The sequence below is a fragment of the Centroberyx gerrardi genome, chromosome 15 (genome assembly GCF_048128805.1).
Source record: "Centroberyx gerrardi isolate f3 chromosome 15, fCenGer3.hap1.cur.20231027, whole genome shotgun sequence".
Classification (NCBI taxonomy): Eukaryota; Metazoa; Chordata; class Actinopteri; order Beryciformes; family Berycidae; genus Centroberyx; species Centroberyx gerrardi.
Window position 1 is genome coordinate 28,304,621 of NC_136011.1, and position 22,800 is coordinate 28,327,420.

Sequence of the window (22,800 nt, forward strand, 5' to 3'; positions counted from 1 at the left end):
TTTATATTTTGTGTGAGAAGTTAGGTTGTGGTCCCATTGACTTGCATGGAGTTGGGCTGGATTTGGAGTCTTTTTGGAGCCGGCCCTAGTGGACATTAGAGGAACTGCAGTTTTCAGCCACTTCTTTATTGGCTTCAAAATTCACCCGTGGTTTTGGCCGCTTGTCTCCAAGGAACGCAGCCAGAGTAGTTTAGGGTGGTCACAAGACCACCCAATATGACCGCCATCCCTGGCTACAACAGATCAATAATACTTAGAGTAGCACCTTCATGCTTTCAACAGCATTCACTAAAACAGCTAAATGCCTAATGTAATGGATCGGTCTCTTTGTTCATTCGTCCTTCTGTTAATGCAATTTCTAGTTTGTATAGCTAAAGCTCCAATGTGCTATTTGTCTAAAAAAACAGTATGAATCAAGTATGAATTAGTGGGTAAGTATATAAGTACAGGATAAACGTTGCCCCAGTTTGCATCATTTTTGAGTAAATCTTGCAAATTTGTAGGAATAGACACATAAAATATAGAATATTCTGCATTTTTGTCCTGCGTAGCTTCACGAGAAGAGCAAGGCGTTGGAGTCATGCAGAAAGTGTGTGTGTGTGTGTGTGTGTGTGTGATAGTTTATGAATAAGCCTAAGGACAGCCAGAAAACTATCACCTTGAATTTGAATCATCTTCATGAGATGAAATTCATCACACTTAAATACCAAGCAGTAAAAAACTAGAACTAATTACCTTCTGTGGCTGACACACACACACACACACACACACACACAGACACACTTTTACACTATCCTGCCTATATCTTTGTGTGTGTGAATGCGTGCGTGCATGCCTTCTTGTCAATGTGCAGATATGTGTGAATGCCTGCGGGTGTGTGTGTGTGTGTGCGTGTGTGTGTGTGTGTGTGTGTGTGTGTGTGGTCTACTGCCTGGTGTCTTGGGATTAGAGTGCAGTAACGAGGCAAGAGCAGGATAATGCCATATGAATGTTGTTTAAATACCACTGAGCCTCTGAAATAACAGCAGATATCATATTGTACACTCATGGCATTTCAATACCAGTGGCTGTCTCCCTTATTCACTGTTGATTTTGTTGTTTTTAAAGCTCAGACTTTACGGTGTCAAACCTAGCTTGAGATGAACTGGTGTCCCGGCTAACAAAGACGGGACACCATGGATGCATGGATGTGACAGTAAAGTGTTTCTGAGGATTATTTCCTGGAGGAGACTTCATTTCTTCCTGTGGGTGTCAGTTGATTGAGAGATGAGAAAAGAGATGAAAACACTCGACTCAGCTCAATGAAATAAGGAGAAAACAGAAAGTTTGGCTTCATGTTTCCTGTGATGAGAGATGAGATGAGATGAGATTTCCTTCCTCTAACCAGAGAGGAAGCTGGACCGCTGCTACTGACTTGAAGAACACCGGTGTTATCCTTTAAGGACTTCAATACCCAGAAATCCTGTGTGGTGAGGTCAGTAAAGCGGTCTGTGCTGCTTTATACCAAAGGAAACCGAAGAGACGAGAGAGGAAAAACATCTAACGTTAAGTCTAACGCTCGCTGACTGCTGTTTAGGAGACAGTTTGACGATGGCTGAACCTCTTCTCCACCTCCACCTCACCAGAAACTAAGAAGAAGAATTTTTGTTTACTAGCATTGCCCGACAGGATTTCTGGGTAATGAAGTCCTCAAAATTCAGACAGTTACCTCTGGCTGCCGCTTGGGGCCACCAACGTACAAAGTTGCCTCGTGCAGCTTTAAAAAATAACTCCACACTAAAACCCTTTTTGACTTACAAACTGGTATTTAGCACCTTTTAGTTATGAAATACACCAAGAACCGGCCATATTAGCAACATTTCAGCACAAATGTGTCTGTGCCGTATTTATCTCAGTAAACCTGACTCACTTCGCCCTCCAGTGGTTAAAATGAGCAGCCGGCGTTCGAGAACAATTGTCCTAAGATACGTTATGTGGTAAAATGTGGTAAAATGTGGTAAAATATGTTAAAATACGCGTCCCGGTGGATCAGTGGTCTAAGGCGCATACCACATAAACTCAATATGTCATTCCCCTCTCTCTCTACCATCTTTCCTGTCTCTCTAGCCTGTGACTATAAATAAAAGCAACCAATAAAAGCAGAAACGCCCCAAAAAAAAATCTTAAAAAAAACATGTTCCCACCCCGAGTATAAAGGTATATTTGAGACACTCCACCCAGTTCCTCTTCTCACCGACCCGGCCCAACCCCAGAAGAAGCTCAAGGGTGCAGAATTACTCTTTAGTATATCAATCTCACTTTCTCTCTCTCACTCACACACACACACACACACACACACACACACACTCTGAACGTGCACTCTGAGCCGGTACACCTGAACCTGCAGAGGACACCTGTGTAGTTCTGAGTGGGCGGGGCCTGTGTCATCCCCTCTGTGGCCCCTGGGTGCTGCCTGCTGTTTCAACTTCACTACCGGCTGAAGATGAAAGGAGCGGGCAGATAGATGTGGAAAAACACACACACACACACACACACACACACACACAATCCCCCCTACCTCTTTCCTTAGCTCTTATTTCTTTTATTTCTTTACCAAGCACGTCTCTATCTTAAATGAGTCAAAAGAATAGCTTGTTACACCGCCTGTCAGAGGTTTCTGTGACCTCTGACCCCTGACCTCCTTCCTATTGGTTGCTTGTAATGCTGGAGATGTAGCAATTGAAGCTTTTTCTACTGTTGTACTCATTGTAAATCACTCAGGATAACAGCATCAGCTAAATACCCAAAATATAAATGTACTTGACAGACTTGGAGCATGGGGGTGTTCGTGTTCTGCATACTGTAAGTGGCATTTTGGATAGAAATTAGTTTTATAGATCATTTTAACTTCCTGCATTTTGCATCCTTTTCAGCAGTGGTTCTCAACGTGGGGTCCGGGGACCACCAGGGGTCCTTGAAGGGGCTCCAGAGGGTCCCCAGCAAACTGATGAATTGTTAAACTTCAGCATTATTTCATTTACAAGAAGTTTTACCCCAATTAGAGAATGTAGAAGAATGACTATTTTGATCATAGTTTCTCTGTTATCTCTCTACCTACAATACAGATAGTCATGGGATTCTGGACAAAGTCATATCTAACAATAAAAATATTCTCAAGTTTGAGTCCAAGAGACAAAATCTCATCAAATAGGGATCCATGGCTCTAATGTGGACTAAATTAGGAATGCTTGATATGAAAAAGGTTGAGAATCACTGCTCTTCAGTAAAAGTTCAGTAAATCCAAGTCATAATTCCAAATCTGTGTTTCCAGAATGTTTGATTTGAACGTTTTTCATGGTTCTTTCATGTTTTTGAATACCAAAGTCTAATGAGAGATTTGTGTTTTCCTGTTTTTTTTATATTAAATAAAATTTGGCCTATCCAGGCCTTTGAGCTTTGGCTGCAGTTATCATCTACAGTACAATGAAACACATGTTTTGCTTTATTAAAGATGCAGGCAGCTTTAATCTTCTCACAAATGGGTTTTCACTCCTTTAGTAGATTAGTGTTGGCCTATTTTTCCAATGTGGGACCGCATCGGCCCATAATGAACCACGTATTAACAGGCTTATCATTATTTATTGTACTGTGGTTAAATATTAAAACTATGCTTTCACACTAATTCCTTATTAATGAGTTTAATTTTCCCAAGTCAAATCTAAACCAATGAGAGTGGGAGGTGAGGCTGCGTCTCCGGAGCTTAGTGAGTTAAATGGACCGTAGTCTAAATCAGAGCTCCTTTAAGTTTTTCAGCCTCAGTGAAACATGTATTCTCTTGTTGTCCCACCAGCAAGATCCTGCAACCCATTAAGACTCTAACCAATAATTTAAGGCTGCGTTCACACCCAGCAAACTTCAGATCGGTTTCTCTGAACTTTGCAGTGTTTGTGCTGGTTTGTCCAGGTGAGAACGATGACCTTTGAACTCTGGTGGCACCGAGAGTCTCAGTCCTCTAACATCGTAATCAGGTTACAGTCATATGTGTAGGAGTTAAAGCTGGCACTGCAACACCATTTACACACAAACTGAGGATAACACTTCTACATGTCAGTGCAGTACACATAGCTTGCACACACACACACACACACACACACACACACACACACACACACACACACACATCAGACTAGCGCACCTTATCCGAATCCAAAACCGTGACCGTATTTTCACTTATTAGGGAGACAGATTGAGCCGCTGTGTTCCCTTTCCAGTTTGATTTTATTTTCTCTTGTTGCAATATGAATCACTGAGTACAAGATACATTTGAAATGAAAAAGAGCATGGTGGTTGGTTTCAGGTGAGCTCAGATTTCTCTCAAAGAAGCTCTGGTGCCCCAAAGCAGGATACAAAATTCAAAAATTTGAACTGAATACTGTTCTCTCAAGTGTGTGACATCATTTTCGGCGCCACCTCAATTTTTGCTGAGGTGGATTGTGATGGGTTTTGAAGCTTCAATGAAAAAAAAAAAAAAATGCTAGCCATTTGTGAAGGGAGTAGCACAACCTCCACACCATGGTTGTTAGCAAATTTGTTTTCTTAAATTTCAGTAACACATTAAAATATAATAGCTGTTATGATTGAAGATGTTATAGCCCTAACTTCATTAAGTGTCACTTCCAAACATCCCATTCATTTTCACCACAGCTGAAAATGGATGGGAAGGGATGGCAAGGATCCGGAAAGAATCCAAAAGCCCATAAATGAGACACTTGAGAGGACAATTATTAAATTATAATTGAATTGAATTTTACGCTTTAAATTTGAAGGCCACATCACCTAACTTCCAGTATGGTCTTGGCTGTCTCTGGTTGGCTTGACCCACAGAACTTGAATGGAAAGAACGGTTATTTCAATTCAAATCAACGTTCCTGGACGGTCGGAGCGGCGGCCATCTTGCTGTGACCCGTTGGACTAGCTTCTGTATAAAGCGACTCACAGCAAGTCACTGAGCTGAGAGGTTTTACAGCAAGAACCAAAGCAGCTTCTCTGTCTCCTCGCTGCCATGGATTGCTAACATGCTAATGTTGACTAGAAGAGCTAGAGAGAGAAGTACAGTCTGTGATGAAGCTACGTTAGCCTCGTCGCTAACGTTAGCTTCCAGTTGAGTTTTGACAGTTTGCTAACAGACTCATCTGCTCAGTTCTCACAGTGTGACAGACTTTACACCTTAATGTCCAGACTTGTGTTGTCACCATAGCAACTAACACTTAAAATTCCATAATCGCCATTTTATGCGCATGGGTTCTAGCCAAATTACAAAGCCATGACAAACAGTGGAAGGACCGTTCTATCCAATCAAGTTCGGTGGCTTGAACCCTCCTTGGCTTGAAGCAGCTTCTATCCGTCCTGGTGTACTTGTCCTGGTATTAGTGCGTCACACTCCAGCGCCGCCGCCGAGGTAAACGGCGTTATCGTTTCCAAGGAGATTTCCCCGTCGTCCTCGAGCCGGACGGTGGCGGGAAGCAGCAGCAGGCTCTTGTGGTTCCTGGAGCCGTTGGAGATGCTCGACACCTCGTCGAACGGCGCGCTGGCGTCCTCCAGGCGGTCGGACCCGATACTCACCGCGCGGGGATGCTGCTGCTGCTGCTGCGTGGCCACCAGCACCTGCGCGTCCTTGTGGAGCGTGGTGTCGTGATGGTAAGACACGAGCTCATTGCTGAAGTTCACGGCTTCCACCGCGTTGCTCGAGCAGATTCGGTTGCAGCCCAAGATGGTGGCGAAGGCCCGCCGGAAGTCCGCGTTGAAGGCGTAAATGACCGGGTTGAGCGATGAGTTGGCCCAGCCGAACCAGACGAACACGGTGAAGGTGGTGTCGCTGACGCACGGCGGGTCGCAGAACGGAACCGTGCAGTTGAGCACGAAGAACGGCAGCCAGCAGAACACGAACACCCCCATGATGATGGACAGCGTCTTCAGGACTTTGGTTTCCTTCCTGAACGACGTTTTCAGGGAGTTCTCGTCGGCGGGTCGGTGCTGCTGCTGCTGCTGCCGCTGCCGGTTCCGGTTCTGGCTGTGGTTCTGGTTCTGGTTCTGCGCCTGCTCCACCGCCCTCTCCAGCGACGCGATGCGGCGGATCTGGGTCTGGGCGATCCGGTAGATCCTGGTGTAGGTGGCGATCATGATGACCACCGGGATGTAGAAGCTGATGAGCGAGGAGGAGATGGCGTAGGTTTTGTTAAGGTTGGCGACGCAGCTTCCGGTGTTGTTGTTCATGATGTTGATGTTTCCGGTGAAGTTCCTGGCGCTGGCGGCCATCACCGCCTCCCCGCGCCGCCCCTCGCCCTCCCCGGCTTCCTCCTCCTCCTCGGCCCGGTGCCAGTTGAGCTGCACCGGGATGAAGGAGATGAGGATGGAGAGAGTCCACGCCACCCCGATCATGACGAACGCCACCCGGTGCGTCATCTTCCGCTCGTACTTGAACGGGCTGGCTATGGCCCAGTACCGGTCCACGCTGATGATGCACAGGTTGAGGATGGACGCCGTGGAGCACATGATGTCAAAGGCGATCCAGATGCCGCAGAACCGGCCGAAGAGCCACGTGCCCGTCACCTCGGAGATGGCCTCCCACGGCATCACGAGCACCGCCACGAACAGGTCGGACACGGCCAGGGAGATGACGAAGAAGTTGGTGACTTTGGAGCGCAGGTGGCGGAACTTGACCACGGCGGCGCACACCAGCGTGTTCCCGAGCAGCGTGGACACGATGAGCAGGAACAGCACGCAGCCGACGAGGACGCGCAGCCCGCTCCCGCCGGTGCCGCGGTCTTCCTCCTCCTCGTCGTCCTCCTCTTCCTCGCCGCTCGTCCCGTCCAGCTCCGACAGAACTTGGGTGAAATTATTCCAGGTCGTGTAGTTTTCCATTTTTGCGGTGTGTTAGAGGGAACAGCGATGGAAACCGCAGTTAAAATCCGTGCGTAAAACCGCTTCGCCTCTTCCCAACCGCGACTGTCACGCACACCATCCTCTGATCTTTGTATTTAAAATAGTAACAATGACGGAAAGGTCGTTTTCTTCAATAAATATCCCGCTTTCTCCGCCTCGGTATCCTTCTTTTCTGAGATGATGCGCTTAATCCCGACAGCCAAAGCGCACAGACTCAGAAAAACGCTCCTTGGGCTTTTATCCGCAGAAATAATGAAAATAAACATTAATAACTGTAATAATAAATCCTGGCAGTGCAGTGCGGGGTTTCTCTGTCCCACTGTGAGTGATACTGGAGTCTGTGGTCTGCTGGATGTCACCTCTCCGCTCTCCGCTCTCTGTGTGATGCGCACAGCAGCAGGCGGCTGGAAGTCAGCGCTGAACTCGTTACCTCCCCAAAAAGTAATATATTACTTAATACCCGTTCCCCATTTCACTGTAAACTATTTTTTATTTCTTTATTTTGATTCTGTTGGATAAAGGCTCATTCCAAGTCATTTTACCAGACATCCTCACATAATTTGTTTGTTACTGATCATATTTCTAAATTATCAATATCTAATAGGATTAAATTCTGGCCCATGTCCAAGAAAAACGGGTTACTTATTGCTCTTAACTCATCTCAAACGTAGCGGTATTACTTGTAACAGAGTAGTAATCCGTTACACTACTCGTTGCATTACTTTCCCGTTACACCTCCCAAAATCGCCTCTCCTGTGCCTTTCTATGTGAATAATTAGACGACTAATTAAACGATTAATTATGGGGGGGGGAAATGAATGAATGAGATGGTGGTTGCTGGTTGGATATACATTTTGTCAGATGAATGACATCTAAATGTCATTCATCTGACATTTAGATGGGATGATAATAACCTATTGTTTGATTGGTAACTGTAATGTTATCACTGAAATCGAAATGTCATTTGTTAATAATTACAGTAATAGTACTCCTGTAATAAGTGTGTGTAGAGGGAGTATGCTGAGTATCCCTGTTTACCAGGGAACAAGAGAATACTCCCAGCTACTCTACTATAGCCTGTATTAGTAGAAAATATGGGACTGTCAAAATCAACTGGTCATATAATGTGAGTGCAATAATAAGAAAGTGAGCAGCACAGAATGTACAGTTTATGCAGTAAATACAGCTGAGATACACAATACTACAGAGAGAGAGAGAGAGAGAGAGAGAGAGAGAGAGAGAGAGAGAGAGAGAGAGAGAGAAGAACAGAGAGAGGGGGGGCAGAGAGAGAGAGAGAGAGAGAGACATATTTCACTTGCTTTAAATCCTGATTATTTGCCAGTTTGGCCTCTGCTGCCTCTCTGTGGTTTCAGTGACAAAAAGCCAAATATCAGAGACAGAGGAATCTAAACTTCCAGGTTTCACAGTAACACTTCACACATATAATCTGCTGGATGCTGAGGTGACGGAACTCAAAGTGAGAATGGTTTTCTCATGCATATATCATAAAAAAAAAAGTAAAGTCAGGTTGGTGATCCTATTTCTGCCTAAATATAAAGGCAGGTACAGTTGAACTGACATGGGTGTCCTTTTCTAAACACACACACATACACACACACACACTCGCACTTGGGTTTCAGCACCACAGACAGTGCAATAATACACTCTCCAGAGCCTACAAGTCAAATTTGGCTCTGCACAAAATAAAATTTTGACATATTCAGTATTTCGACTGCATTTTAAAACATCCAATATATTATATGCTGAAATGACTATGACTCGTCCGAAGCCACGGTGACAAGCATCTTCATATAATCTGATAGATTGTTTTTCTAATCACATTTCTGAACATTCAGTATCTGATAGAATTAATGTCTGGCCCGTTGCCCTCTGACTGCTCATAGAACCATTAATGCATGATGTGTCGTTTTTTGAAGCAAATTAACATTTCAGATAATTATTGAGGTTATTATGAGGCCCTCTGCTGGTGGGAGCTGTTGTACTTGAAATTACTCAGAATGAAGGAGAATGAAGAGAATAAATACAGTAATAATCCAGTGTTGGTCTTCATCAGGCAACACACTGACTTTTTATTCTTTCCTTTTGTTTAGTTTTTTAACTGAACCTGAGATAAAGTTTTACTATTTTCTGTCTCAGATGGTTGAAACTCTGCCTTAACATTCATTCACGTTCATGTGTAACTAGAGACACAGTCAGAATGAAAACCATAAACGGTGAGAGAGGATACCAGAATATGTATTTGGAAAGAAGGAGAAGTGCTCACTAACACGGATTTAAACAAATTTGTGAACAAAATTTGAGAGAAATAAGCCTTTTGTGTGCATAGGAAAAGTCTTAGATCTTTTATTTCAACTCATGAAAAATGGGAGCAAAAACAAAAGTGTTGCGTTTATATTTTTGTTCAGTATATTTTATTTATCCTTTATTTAACCAGGAAGGTCCCATTGAGATACAATATCTCTTCTGCCAGGGAGTCCTGGTCAAGATGGGCAGCAAAATGAGATCAAAAAAAAAAAAAAGGTTTCATATAAAAATACAAACAGGGACAGGTTACACCACAAAAACATACCAAAACACAACAAACATACAGGGATCAGTATGAGAGGATCCGAGGGGGGAATTGTCTTTTTATTTTATGTTACTTATTTTTAGTTTATTCTGTCAGGGACCATGTACAAAAACAGTAATCTCAGTTAAAGAGAAGAGATGCTTGGCACCAGATTTAGCTAATTTCCATCTGTAGTCCTTTAGGCAGGCAGACATAAAAACAGTGAAAAATACTAGGAAGAAAAAAACATTAAAAATCCAATAAAAACTTTTCAGCACAAAAGCCTATCGCTCATCTGGCTAAACTTTGCTAAAGCACAGGAGGTCCAGTTCAGTCCAAACAGAGTCCAGGCAATTTTCATTTATTTATGTTTGCAAAGTGCAGGGAGCAGAAAGTCATTTGAAAAAGGCAAAAATCTGTATTCACTGGAGTCAGTAGAGTCTGTTTTGAAGAATGTTTTTATTGTGCAAAAGTTTTAAAAACCCAAACAACGGCTTCACATTTGCACATGAAGCGTTAACCTTGGCTTCATTTCTCCAGAAGGGAACCAGAAGTTTAACTCTGCAGTTAAGGGAAGTGCAGAAGCCAGTGCTGAAGTATTGGTCAGACTGCAGGAGGCTGTTTACTTCCAGCTGCTGTATAACATTACCATAAATTATTTAAATGAACTACAACCTCTGCAAACCAGTATCCTCTTAAAATAACCTGACATTTACATAATTCACCCCTTAATTCATGCAAAATAACCTTAAAATTAATTAAGGAGGAGACCCCATCAAAACCTCCTTAAACACACCTTAATGTTTCAACTGCTTACTTTCTAATTTAATGTAAAATTCAGGGAGACAGGAACTTTCCATTAATAACTCATTAATAATCTGTAAACCTGCACAAAAGGCATAAAACATCCCTTAAATGTCTAGTGTCTCTGTGAATCAACACATGAATAAATCCCTTAAAAACTCATGACACTAACCTTGCTTTTTTAAAGCTGTGTTATTTTTAGTGGATAATTAATGTTCACGTAATGGAGAAATTAAAGATATTTCAGGGTTAAAATGAAGGGGTTTGGTTTTGTAGTGAACTGTGAGAAAGTTGCCTGTTTCTCAAAGTTTAAAAATCCTTTTCTAACTTGTCTGCATCTCTCCATCTCCTCCTTTGTGATCGGTAGAGACTCGGTAGAAATCAATAAAGGATAATGGCCTTTACCTGGATTCACCTCATCATTGTGCTTCATGAAAAGAGTGAGTACCTTCAGCGTGAAAATATGGATGGAGAGTGAGGTTCCTTTGAGAAGAAATGAATCAGCTGGCTGCTGCTCGTCTGTATTCAAGGCAAGTTTATCGTCGGCCTTGGGCTTTTTCTATGTTACACAGAATCGTCGCACTTAGGACAAAATCTACATTTAAAGGACCTAAGTGTTAGAGAAGCAGACTTGAGAGCAGAAAGTGGGTTTGAAAGTGGGAGAATCTGGACTGAGCAACACTCTTCCCTTTCTCAACAGCGACCGCCAAGCAGCTCTTGAGCGAAGGCTCCTCTGCTCCGTCTCAGCTGTCAGCGGCCAGCAGCAGCAGACTGGGCTCTGCAAAAAAACATCCATCTTAACAAGTCATTTAGTCTCATATTCAACCTTCAAATCTTATTTTTGTTAAACCAAGAGAAACATTCTGCAGTGAGGAGAGATAAGTCCACTTGTTTCCAATAGATAAGAACGGCGTGACGTTTCAAACGGGCCACGCCTACAAGATGCGGTACAAGTGCAAAACCCTATTCAGTTTCTATTTCTGTTCTGTAGTTGCTTTTTCTGTGTTCTAATAATTTATGTGAAATGTATATGGTGTTGTTAATCAGCCAAAACCTTTTCACGTCTGTCAAACAACTGCATGATCATTATAATTGAATTATCTGGAAGTCACAAAATGCTAACAAGCTAGCAAACTTCCGTTCAAACTTCTGTTCAAGAGAGGAGTCAAAAGTCAAAAGGTTTCATATAAAAATACAAACGGGGACAGGTTACACCACAAAAACATACCAAAACACAACAAACAGGCACAAAACATACAGGGATCAATATGAGAGGATCCGAGGGGGGAATTGTCCTTTTATTTTATGTTACTTGTTTTTAGTTTATTTTGTCAGGGACCATGTACAAAAACATTAATCTCAGTTAAAGAGAAGAGATGCTTGGCACCAGATTTAGATTTAATTTCCATCTGTAGTACTAGGAAGAAAAAAACATTAAAAATCCAATAAAATCTTTTCAGCACAAAAGACTATCGCTCATCCGGCTAAACTTTGAGAGGAGTCATGCTGCATTTTGACACTTAAAGAAAAAAAACATTTTAATGATCCTGCTGTTGTTTGACAGCCATAAAAAAGTGACGACTAATTATTTACACCAGATACATTTCACATAAATTATTAGAACACAGACAAAGCAACCACAGAAAATGTTGATTTATAGTTTTTCTCAAAGAAATTGAACAGGGTTTCACACTCGTACCGCACTCTGGAGGCGTGGCCTTTTTGCCGTGTCATCTCCGTTCTTATCTACGCAGCTTCACTTGTTTCAGGAATCTTCTACAAATGAGTGTCAGTCTGTTGAAACCAGTCAGAATAAAGCAATAAATCACCGCACTGCTATCAAGAAAATGACACTTGATTCTACTAAGATTTTTTCATTGATTTTAAGACAATTACGATTTTAGGACTCAATAATAGACTAAATGACTTTTTAAGATGGAGATTTTTTGCAGCCTGGTTATAATTTCATTTTTCTCTCATTTGTAAAGCTTTTCTTCCAGTGGCAAAGCTGTTATTCTGGAGTCTGGTCTTGGATGAGATTTCACTTTTAAAGTCTCAGACTCCTCTCTGAACCGCTCGTGTTAAAAATTCTTCATTATCATAAAATTCAACTTGGTTGAGTCTGTCCCTTATTTTTCCTTTGGGGAACTCTCTAATTTTGCTCCAGCCACCTCAGATATGCTGCCATTTTGACAGTTACACCGTCAAAACACACTCTGCTCCTCGCTAGCCGCCTCTCTAAACAATCTCTGCCCTCTCTCATCCAAACCTGCTCGTAACACCCCCCCCCAGTCCATGGCTCACCGGTGTCATCAGAGAGCAGCGGGCGAGGCTCAGAGCAGCCGAGAGAAAATGGCGCAAATCCAGAGATCCCACCGACCTCAGTGACTATCAGACTCTCCTATCTGCATTCTCCTCCCATCTAAAAAGTGCCAAGACCACTTACTATCAGGAGAAAATCAGCAGCGCCAAAGACGCTCGGAAATTATTTTCAGCTTTTAATTCACTCCTCAACCCTCCACCACCTCCACCCTCAACTTTGCTCACTGCTGACCTCTTCGCATCCTTCTTTACTGATAAGGTTTCTCCCATCAGTAATCAGTTCTCTGAGCCTGACCAGCTCAGTCTGCCTCCAGCTAACAGGGCCTCACTCCTCTCATTCTCCCATCTCACTGAGGAGCAAGTCTCCAAACTTCTGCTTGACTCTCGTCCCACTACCTGTCTGTTGGACCCCGTACCCTCCAACCTCCTGCAGGCCATTTCGTCCTCCCTGCAGTCACGCACATCATCAACTCCTCGCTTACAACGGGTGTGTTCCCCACCGCTTTTAAGCAAGCCCGGGTTACCCCGCTGCTAAAGAAACCTACACTCAACCCATCTCAGGTTGAAAATTACAGGCCGGTTTCACTCCTCGCCTTCCTTTCCAAGATACTTGAGCGCTCAGTCTTTAATCAAGTCTCTGAATTCCTTTCTGAGAACAACCTGTATGATCCTAACCAGTCTGGCTTCAAACGCGGACACTCTACCGAGACTGTGCTCTCGTCTGTAGTGGAAACTCTGCGATCAGCTAGTGCTGCCGGTCAGTCCTCTGTTCTAATGTTGCTCGACCTATCGGCTGCCTTTGACACGGTTAACCACCAAATCCTCCTCTCCACACTCGCTGAGCTCGGCTTCTCAGGATCTGCTCTCCGCCGGTTTGAGTCCGACCTCTCAGGGAGATCCTTTAGAGTGTCTTGGAGAGGGGAAGTGTCTAAATCCCACTGCTTGTCCACAGGGGAACCTCAAGGGTCAGTGCTTGGACCCCTTCTCTTTTCAATATACACCACCTCACTTGGTGCAGTCATCCGCTCACATGGCTTCTCATACCATTCATATGCTGACGATACCCAGCTCCTCCTATCGTTCCCGCCGGACGACCCCACAGTCTCGGATATCGGCATGCCTCGCCGATATCTCGGCATGGATGAAGGAACGCCACCTTCAGCTTAACCTGTCAGAGACTGAGCTCCTTGTCATCCCAGCCAGTCCCTCTGCACAACAACAGATCAGTATCCAGCTCGAATCAGCTCAGCTCATTCCCACAAAGTCTGCCAGAAACTCGGGTGTCATGATTGATGACCAACTAACCTTTAAGGAGCATGTGGCTTCTGTTGCTCGGTCATGCCGATTTGCCCTGTACAACATCAGGAAGATCAGACCCTACCTGTCTGAGCATGCAGCACAACTCCTAGTACAGGTGCTTGTAATATCACGCCTTGACTACTGCAACTCCTTACTGGCAGGGCTCCCGGCATGTACGCTCAAACCTCTGCAGACGATCCAGAACGCGGCGGTGCGTCTGGTCTTCAACCGGCCCAAAACAGCACATGTCACTCTGCTGTTCATATCCCTCCGCTGGCTCCCAGTCGCTGCCCGCATCAAGTTCAAGTCCTTGATGCTCGCCTACAAAGCAGCAACCAAATCGGATCCGACCGACCTGAACTCCCTCATTCAGGTCTACGCTCCCTCCCGCCCGCTATGCTCTGCCAAGGAGCGGCGCCTGGTGCTGCCGCCACAACAAGGCCCTAAGTCTCTATCCAGACTCTTCTTCTGTGGTTCCTCGGTGGTGGAACGAGTTACCAAACTCCATTCGATCCGCAGAGTCCCTCTCAATCTTTAAGAAAAGGCTAAAGACCCAGCTCTTTAGTGAACACCTTCTCACCTGATGGACTGCGTAATCCAAAAAAAAAAAAAAAAAAAATCTTTATCTGCCTCTCTGCCTCGTAGCACCTATGTCCTGTTGGACCAGATCTTAGCTTTATGACACTTACTCTCGTTGTTCTCTCCTGACTAGATCCTTGCTTGTGTTGTATTAACATCTCATATATACGTCACTTTGGATAAAAGCGTCTGCCAAATGGGAAATTGTAATTGGGAAATTGTTAAACTCGCTCAACTGTCAGTTTAAAATTAATCTCTGATCAAAGTTTAAATTAGAGTTTAAAGTTTTGGAGCAACAGGATTCAATGAAATCTAGATTTAAAGTAAAAACTGAAGGTGTAAATTCAACCCTGCTTAGTCTTAAACTAGATTTAAAATTTGGTGCAACAGAATTAACTGCAAAAAATTAATCCTTGTTGGTGCAATCCTTGGTCTTAAAGTTTCTTAGTGCAGCTTTAACAGAGAGTGCATCTGCAAAGAGTGCACATGGATGTTAGATGACCACAAAAATAACACAATCCTCCTTGATCCCCATTGGGAAATAATCTTTTCTCTTACATGCTTACATCTCCATTTCCCCAGTCAGGACACCAGATGGCGCCGTCTGTCTGTTCTTCTGTCCTGACGCTCTGAAACACACAGAGACCAGGCTCAGTGTGAGTGTGAGTGAGCCTTTTAATCCTTTTTAACCTTTATTTAAACTGGAAATATCTGCTGAACACACGTGCTATTTGCAAGTTTCCCACTGCTGCTGGAATATTTACTGGAATATCATGGAATTTAGAGAGGTGGGAAAGTCTGGGAATTTGATCATTTATCTGGGATAAATCAGGGAATATCAGTTTTCCAAATGGGTCACTTTACAGGAAAATAGCAGAATGTCTCACACTTTAGCAGATTCTGACAATATATCTATAAAAATAACTAGTACTGCCGCTCTCTTGTGTTTAAGAGAATCGCTTTCTTTATGTTTATTAGAAGAAGTGCGACACCGAAACCCAGTCGGAAGAATTTCGGTGTTCCGCTTGTTCAAACTGAAAGGTTTAATAAACATAAAGAAAGAGATTCACTTAAACACAGTTCAGCAGCAGGACTAGTTTTTTATATATTGTCAGAATCTGCTTTGTCAGCGTTTATGTGCTAGAAGTGATTTTCAGACAATGGCAGTGAATGGAGAGAGAAAAAAAACACAATTCTCCAGTCTGCTCTACCGGAGCAACAGATCACAGAATCACTGATTTGGGGGTTTTATCATGGAGGAAGAGACACAACCCAAGACACTACCAGAGCTACACAGAGATTTAAAGTGTGTGCACCAGTGGTAGTTCAGCCAGTAAAGGGGAAACCGGAGCTAAAACACTGAATGGTGTAAAAGCGAACGCCTCCAGCTCTTCTGTGTGGTGGTTTTGAGAAGAAGCTGGTCTGGAGTCAGTGCATCTGGACTGAACTGCGCTCACCTGGTGTAAATCCTCCAACCGCTCTGTCGGTGTGTTTGACAACAACAAGAAGGAGGTTCAGATCAGTGTGTGAGGTTTCCATGGCAGAGCTAAGCTGCTGTTTCTGTTTGGATGGATGAATGGACGCAGTAATCTCTCCAGATCCCACCAAACACCGGCTGGCTCCGCTCCACCTGCTGCTCCCACAGCTACTGTGCTGTGTGTGTGTGTGTGTGTGTGTGTGTGTGTGTGTGTGTGAGAGAGAGAGAGAGAGTGTGAGAGAGTGTGTGAGCACGTGTTTACTTGCCTTTACCCTGTTTCTATATGCCATAGGTGCTGTGAGGTCATGGTAATGTCACTGCCTGTGTGTGTGTGTGTGTGTGTGTACATGCTGCCATACTTAGTGTGTGCTCCTGTATACAGTGTGTGTGTGTGTGTGTGTGTGTGTGTGTGTGTGTTTGTGCATCTTTGAATGTGCGCTCCCATACTCTGTGTGCTCCCATATATAGTGTGTGTTTTTGAGGTTGTGTGTATTTGTGTGTGTGTGTTGTGTGCGCACTCCCTTACCTTCTCTGTGTGTGTGTGTGTGTGTGTGTGTGTGTGTGTGCGTAAGTGCACATGCCTGTACTCTCTGCCTATGTTCTTGTATACAGTGTGTTTTCTTGTGTGTTTGAATGTGTTTGATTGTGCGCTCCTGTTTACAGTGTGTGTGTGTGTGTGTATGTGTTTGTGCGCGCACACACACACTCTTTATGTGTGCTCCTGTCCTACTGTTTGTGTGTGCATGTCTGTATTTATTGGTGTTTGTATCTATTTATGTGTGTGTGTCTGTGTGTATGTGTGTTGCCATACTCTTTGTCGTTGCTCCTGTATACCGTGATTTTGTGTACATATCTATTTGTGAGTGTGTGTGTGTGTGTGTGTGTGTGTGTGTGTGTGTGTGTGTCGGGGCACTGTGCTGACGCAGGCTGGGTGTTCCGGCTGGAGCGGCGCCCGGCTCCTCCTCCTGTAATTTCGCCCGGTGGCAGATCTGGCAGCGGCTGCCGGTTCGACGCCGAGGTGAAGAGTTGAAACTCTAATCACTGTTTTGGTTTGAGTGCCGAGTGCCTCGCTCATACAGGAGTGTGTGTGTGTGTGTGTGTGTGTGTGTGTGTGTGTGTGTGTGTGTGTGCACTCATCCTTGTCTTTGTGTAGGTCTTTGCAAGTGAGTGTATGCATGCTTGTGTATATCTATTTGTGTGTATGCTTGTACAGTATGTGCGTGTGTGTGTGTGTGTGTGTGTGTGTCTTTGTGTATGTGTGTGTGCATTTGTCAGTGTCTGTGCATCTTTGCATGTGTCTGTGTGTGTGTTTGTGCATATGTGTGTGTGTATGCACTAGTCTGTGTTTGGGTACGTTTGTGTCTTTCATGTCTTTGCATTGGAGTGTGTGTGTGTGTGTGTGTGATGTAAACCAACAACCAACCATTTTCCTCTTTAGTATGTTGCTAATTTGACTAACTGACTGTAAAAATGTTTCTGGTTCCTTCATTAGTCAAAATAAAGAATAATAAAGCTGTATAGGTCGAACAGTACCTGCTGTTCAATCGAAGGCCTGTATGTGTGTATATCTGTGTTATGTGTGTGTGTGTGTGTGTGTGTGTGGTAACGCTGAACTGAGGTGACCTTACAGGTCATGCAGTGAACTCGACTGTGTGGTTTCATGTAAAGGTGTGCAGCTCTGACTGTCGAGGCGTTCTGCTAACATAAACAGAGCGGCGCAGCGGGCCGGGCGGGGCGCAGCGGGCCGGGCGGGGCGCAGCGAGCCGGGCGGGGCGGGGCGGGGCGCAGCGGGCCGGGCGGGGCGGACTGGATAATTAGAAAGCAACAGAGAAACTGCAGGTTGGGTTGAAGAGGCCGTCTGTGTAAACTGTACGGAGTTCGGGGAAATGTGTAATTCCTTTAAAGGATAATACTGCTGTTGTTGTGTGAGGTTCCCCTCTGGTTTCTGCACACAGTCAGCACAGTTGGAGTTATTATGGCTTGGAGTTATTATTGTTTTCCTCCTTCAGAAGAAACCATTTGCAGCTTCATCATGGTTAAACATAGTAATTGAACTACAGATAGTGTTTGGGGAAAAATAAAAGAAAAGAAAGAGTAATTGAGTTAACCAAAGCCATGCTTGAAGTGTAATTTTGAGTGTTAGATCATAGACACAAATATCCTTTCACCCAACCAACGCATCAATTTTACATGGTGACACATAGTCCTGTCTCATGGACTCTATATTTTTAAGGTGGAGAGAAGGACTTTGACTTTTGATGTTTTTTAACGAAATATCTGAGCAGCCCATACAGGCTCAACTGACGTTTAAACACGGCTCTCTCTGCAGCAATCTGCAGCTACCAAACAAAGATCGACTTTCCCTTTCAGCACAGGATCTGTATGCCTCACTTTGCTCCTATGGGCCTTATTCCCACAGTGGCCATTTTGAACTTAGGATACATCAAACTTGGGGTGGAAACTCTACCCAGAAGGGCAAGAAGGGCAAGAACAGCCCAGCTGTCCTACTGTTGTGAACCAAGATGCATCATACAAACGTTGGGAATCAGACAAACATTTCTCATTTCACAGATTCCTAACTGGAAAACATATTAGAAACAAAATGAATCTCAAGAATCCAGAGGGATGTATGTTCATATTTTAGTAGTTTTAGATAAACTACAGCTAGCCACCAGCCTAGGTAGTTAGCTAGTGGCTAACTAGCTAGTAAGCTAGCTAACGTCCCTGCTAAATTCAAGCAGTTTTTTTTTTTAGTCTTCTCAAGATTGCAAGTTAATTAACGATTAGGTCTATCCAAAGTCCTCACTTACATGTTGAAGTAGGCTAAAGCTAAAGTTTTATATAGGCTACTCTATATGTAAATCTTTCAGGTAGAGTTTTCCACCAGAGTGTGAGTGGGAATCAGGCAAATTGAGTCAAAATAGTTTTTATCATCATGATGGAGAGCAAAGACCATTGAAAAATAAATCATCAGAAAGCCATATCTAAAATCACATTAGGGACTATTCAGGACCAATCTTCCCTAGTTTATAATATCTTGTTAGTGTTCAGTAATTGCTCCACTTCTCCCCAAATGCAACAAATATAAGCGGGTCTGAAGGTTTAGTGAACTGATGACCCTGAAAGACAAAAAACAGAGAGATGGAGGGAGAGAGAGAAAGAGAGTGAGCTGGAGAGAGAGCAGGACGACTGTAAGGAGGGTAGAAGAAGAAAGTCTGACCTGCCGCTGAACCTTGGAGGAATAACGACCCTGGAGAGTGTGTGTGTGTGTGTGTTTTAGATCTTATCCCGGTGTGAAGGGTTCATGTATTTTGGAGTTAATAGTTTTTATCTGCCGCGTTGGCCCGAGCTAGCAAAACATGCTAGCTGCTTCACTGTGAGGATATTTTTAGTTTTAAGGGGGGTTTGAGGGGGGGTTTGGGGGTTTCCCTTAAGAAGTTAGAGGAAGTTGGGAGCTGTTTTAGTCGACTGAAGCACATGCAAGTTCAAGTCCCTTCCCTTTAAACATTTTGCTGTTGAATAGATGTTGATATAACGTCCTGCGACACTGATCACTGTAAATATAGCGGCAAAATGAAAGCTGAGACTACGTTTAATTAACTAATTTCAAAACAGTTTCCAAGGCTGTTTTAATATGAATTTTATTCTATGTCAGTATATCATACTGTGAATATTTTGTGTTGATTTGGGTTGACGTTGAATCTGTACATCAATTATTTCTATCCAGTTTCTCACTCTTATGAACTGGTCTATGGGTCATAATGTCATAACCTGAGGGACAGAAACATGACTCAACTGTTCTGAGCTAATATAAAGTACTACTATATTTTCATCACAAATCATTATTATAAATAATTGAGTATTATTCTTTATACCACAATTAGTAGGTTTATCATTTCAACATCAAATGCCCAAAGGTGAACAGGCAGCACACACACAGATCTTCAGGACAAAGTTGACTAATGTCAACAAACATGCCAACATTTCGGTCTAGTGGCCTGCATCAGATTTATCATTTCTCTGTATTCTTTCTATATGATCTTTATTTTGTTGTTAATATTTTCCATTCATGTTAATTGTTGACGGTCATGCCACTGAGAGAGAGAGATACCGAAACAGAGAGAGAGAGAGAGAGAGACAGAGACAGAGAGAGGGAGACAGAGAGAGAGAGAGAGAGACAGAGAGAGGGAGACAGAGAGAGAGACAGAGAGAGGGAGACAGAGAGAGAGAGAGACAGAGAGACAGCGAGAGAGAGAGAGACAGAGAGAGAGACAGAGACAGGGAGACAGAGAGAGAGAGAGACAGAGAGAGAGAGAGAGACAGAGAGAGAGACAGAGAGAGGGAGACAGAGAGAGAGAGAGAGACACAGAGAGAGAGAGAGAGACAGAGAGAGGGAGACAGAGAGAGGGAGAGAGAGACAGAGACAGACAGAGAGATAGATCCACTCTCTCTCTCTCTCTCTCTCTCTCTCTCTCTCTCTTCATCACTTAGATTAGAGAGAAACAGAGAGAGAGAGAGAGAGAGAGAGAGAGAGAGTGGTTCAGTCATAAATCCTGCTGTGTGACAGCAGACACACGGCAGGGTCACTGAGAAACACACACACACACACACACACACACACACACACTCCTGTCCTCCCTACCTCTCAGCACAGCAGCACCCAGGGGCTACAGACCACCGGAGTGTGTGTGTGTGTGCATTTATGTGTGTCTGTTAGTGTGTGCACTACATATTAGGGACACGCATCGCTCGGCTTGTTAACCTTGTCGTCCACAGTCACTGACACTGAGACAGACAGTCCTCCTTAGGATGGGAACACACCAGAAGTAGTGATGGGTCGATTTACGTATCAATCGTTAATTTCAACACTTTAAATGAATGAATCGAATCGGTTCACCAACGAAACTGAATCGCACTTGTAAACACAAAGTGAGCGTTCAGGACAAAAACAGGTTTTCTACCATGGCGATGACTTCAGATCTGGCGGGCTGCTCTCTAAAGAGGGGTGTAATCAACAAACTCACAAATTCTCAAACGTCCTTGTTCGTTCACGCTTTGCCGTCATTCTGAACTGATTCACTCCCGGTGGATAACCCAAAACAATCGAGTTACTTTGAAGAATCGGTCGTCCCACCACCGGTACAGAACATACTGACACACGGCCTGCACCGACATTCAAAACCTGTGTTAGTACAGTGTAGAAATGAAAGTTGAGACGACGTCCAGAGCTGCCACCTGCGTCGTTTTGAGAAATCAGGACCTAGAAATCTTTCTGACATCAGTTCAATTCTTATTTAAACAGTTTCCAAAGATGTTTTAATATCAGTTTTTGTGTTTTGTGTTTGTTTGGGTTGACAACAGGACCTCACATAGAGATATACCATCGATCCTAAACTGTACATGTCGCTCTACAGATATATGGCAGGGCCGCAGTACACACACACACACACACACACACACACACACACACACACACACACACAGGAGACACTCTCTTGTACCCTGTGTGACCTGATGTTATCAAGTCCTTTTCTCACTGCTGCTGCCACTGCTGGTTGTAATTACCCTGTGTGTGTGTGTGTGTGTGTGTGTGTGTGTGTGTCCTGTCCCATGAGAGAGTTGGGACAAGAGGGGAACATTAGGAGGAGAACACTGAAACTCTTGATATGAATAGTTACGTCATTGACTGTCGCAGGGTCTGAACCTGTGACCTTCCAGTTACAGGACGATCTCTCTAACCTGTAGATCATCATTATTTCACCTGTTAAATCTGCTTCAGTCATGGAGGGGAACTGTAGATGAAGAGGAGGAGACAGGTGGAAGAAGGATTTTGAAGCCATGAAACAACAGGGATATGGATTGTGTAAAGCAACTGAACATTAGGCAGAAAATATTTTGTACACTCTGCTGAAGACAAATGAACTTGATATTCCAAAAAAATTCAACCTGCCTACATGGCCATCATTTAGTCCGTCCTCAATTGGATTGCCTTTAAAGAAAATGGTGACTACTTGGATTTAAAGACATACTTAAAGTGGTAATCTGCAAATTCATCCATTCCACTATTTTCCTCTATTTTTGCCTAGTTGCCTCCAATTGAACTGAATTGATTTGAGAGTGTGAGAAAGATTGAAAAAGAAAGAAAGAAAGAAAGAAAGAACTCATTGATTATTGCAGGGATTGAACCTGTGACCTTCCACTTACAGGACGATCTCTTAAACCTTTAGATCATCATTATTTCACTTAATAAAATCCACTTCAGTCATGGAGGGGAACTGTAGATGAAAGAAAGAAAGAAAGAAAGAAAGAAAGAAAGAAAGAAAGAAAGAAAGAAAGAAAGAAAGAAAGAAAGAAAGAGAAGCCTAAGTGGTTTAAACTCCATGATGGGGTCTAATCACCAAGCCTTTCTGTAAACTGACTCTTCAGAAAAAGTCTCTCCAGTAATCTCTATCATCTTTCACTTGGTCTCTCCTGACTGACCTGATGGTTGAACAAGGCAACTTCGGCCCCAAGTGGCAACGAGAAGTTCCTGTTCGAAGGACTCCATTACCCAGAAATCCTGTAACGTGACGTCAGTAAACTGTGCGCCCCTCGAACCTGAAACGCCTTCTTCTTAGTGACTAGCAGGAGTGGAGGTGAGAAGGTTCGGGCCTCGTTGGTGAGTCCAGTCCTGCTGCTCTTCAGGAGGCACTTTTGGAAGTTTTCACTCTGAAGTTTTGATCGGTCACTTTCTGTGTGGAGAAGATTTCCCACCAGTGTCCACACCGACTCCTGAAATTAATTTGGGAAAATAGAGTGAATCTACAGCGTTTCAATTAGTGAGGATGGG

At 43.7% G+C, this 22,800-nt stretch overlaps 2 protein-coding genes across 2 annotated transcripts in view; both read right to left on the reverse strand.

Moving 5' to 3' along the window:
- The window catches only part of slc22a15 (solute carrier family 22 member 15), a 438,052-nt gene that overhangs the window by 252,547 nt on the left and 162,705 nt on the right, over positions 1-22,800 (reverse strand). The window lies entirely within an intron of this gene.
- LOC139911148 (D(1)-like dopamine receptor) lies at positions 5,377-6,900 on the reverse strand. The gene has a single exon (XM_071898654.2). It carries the CDS (start codon positions 6,898-6,900, stop codon positions 5,377-5,379), a length of 1,524 nt encoding a protein of 507 aa, XP_071754755.2.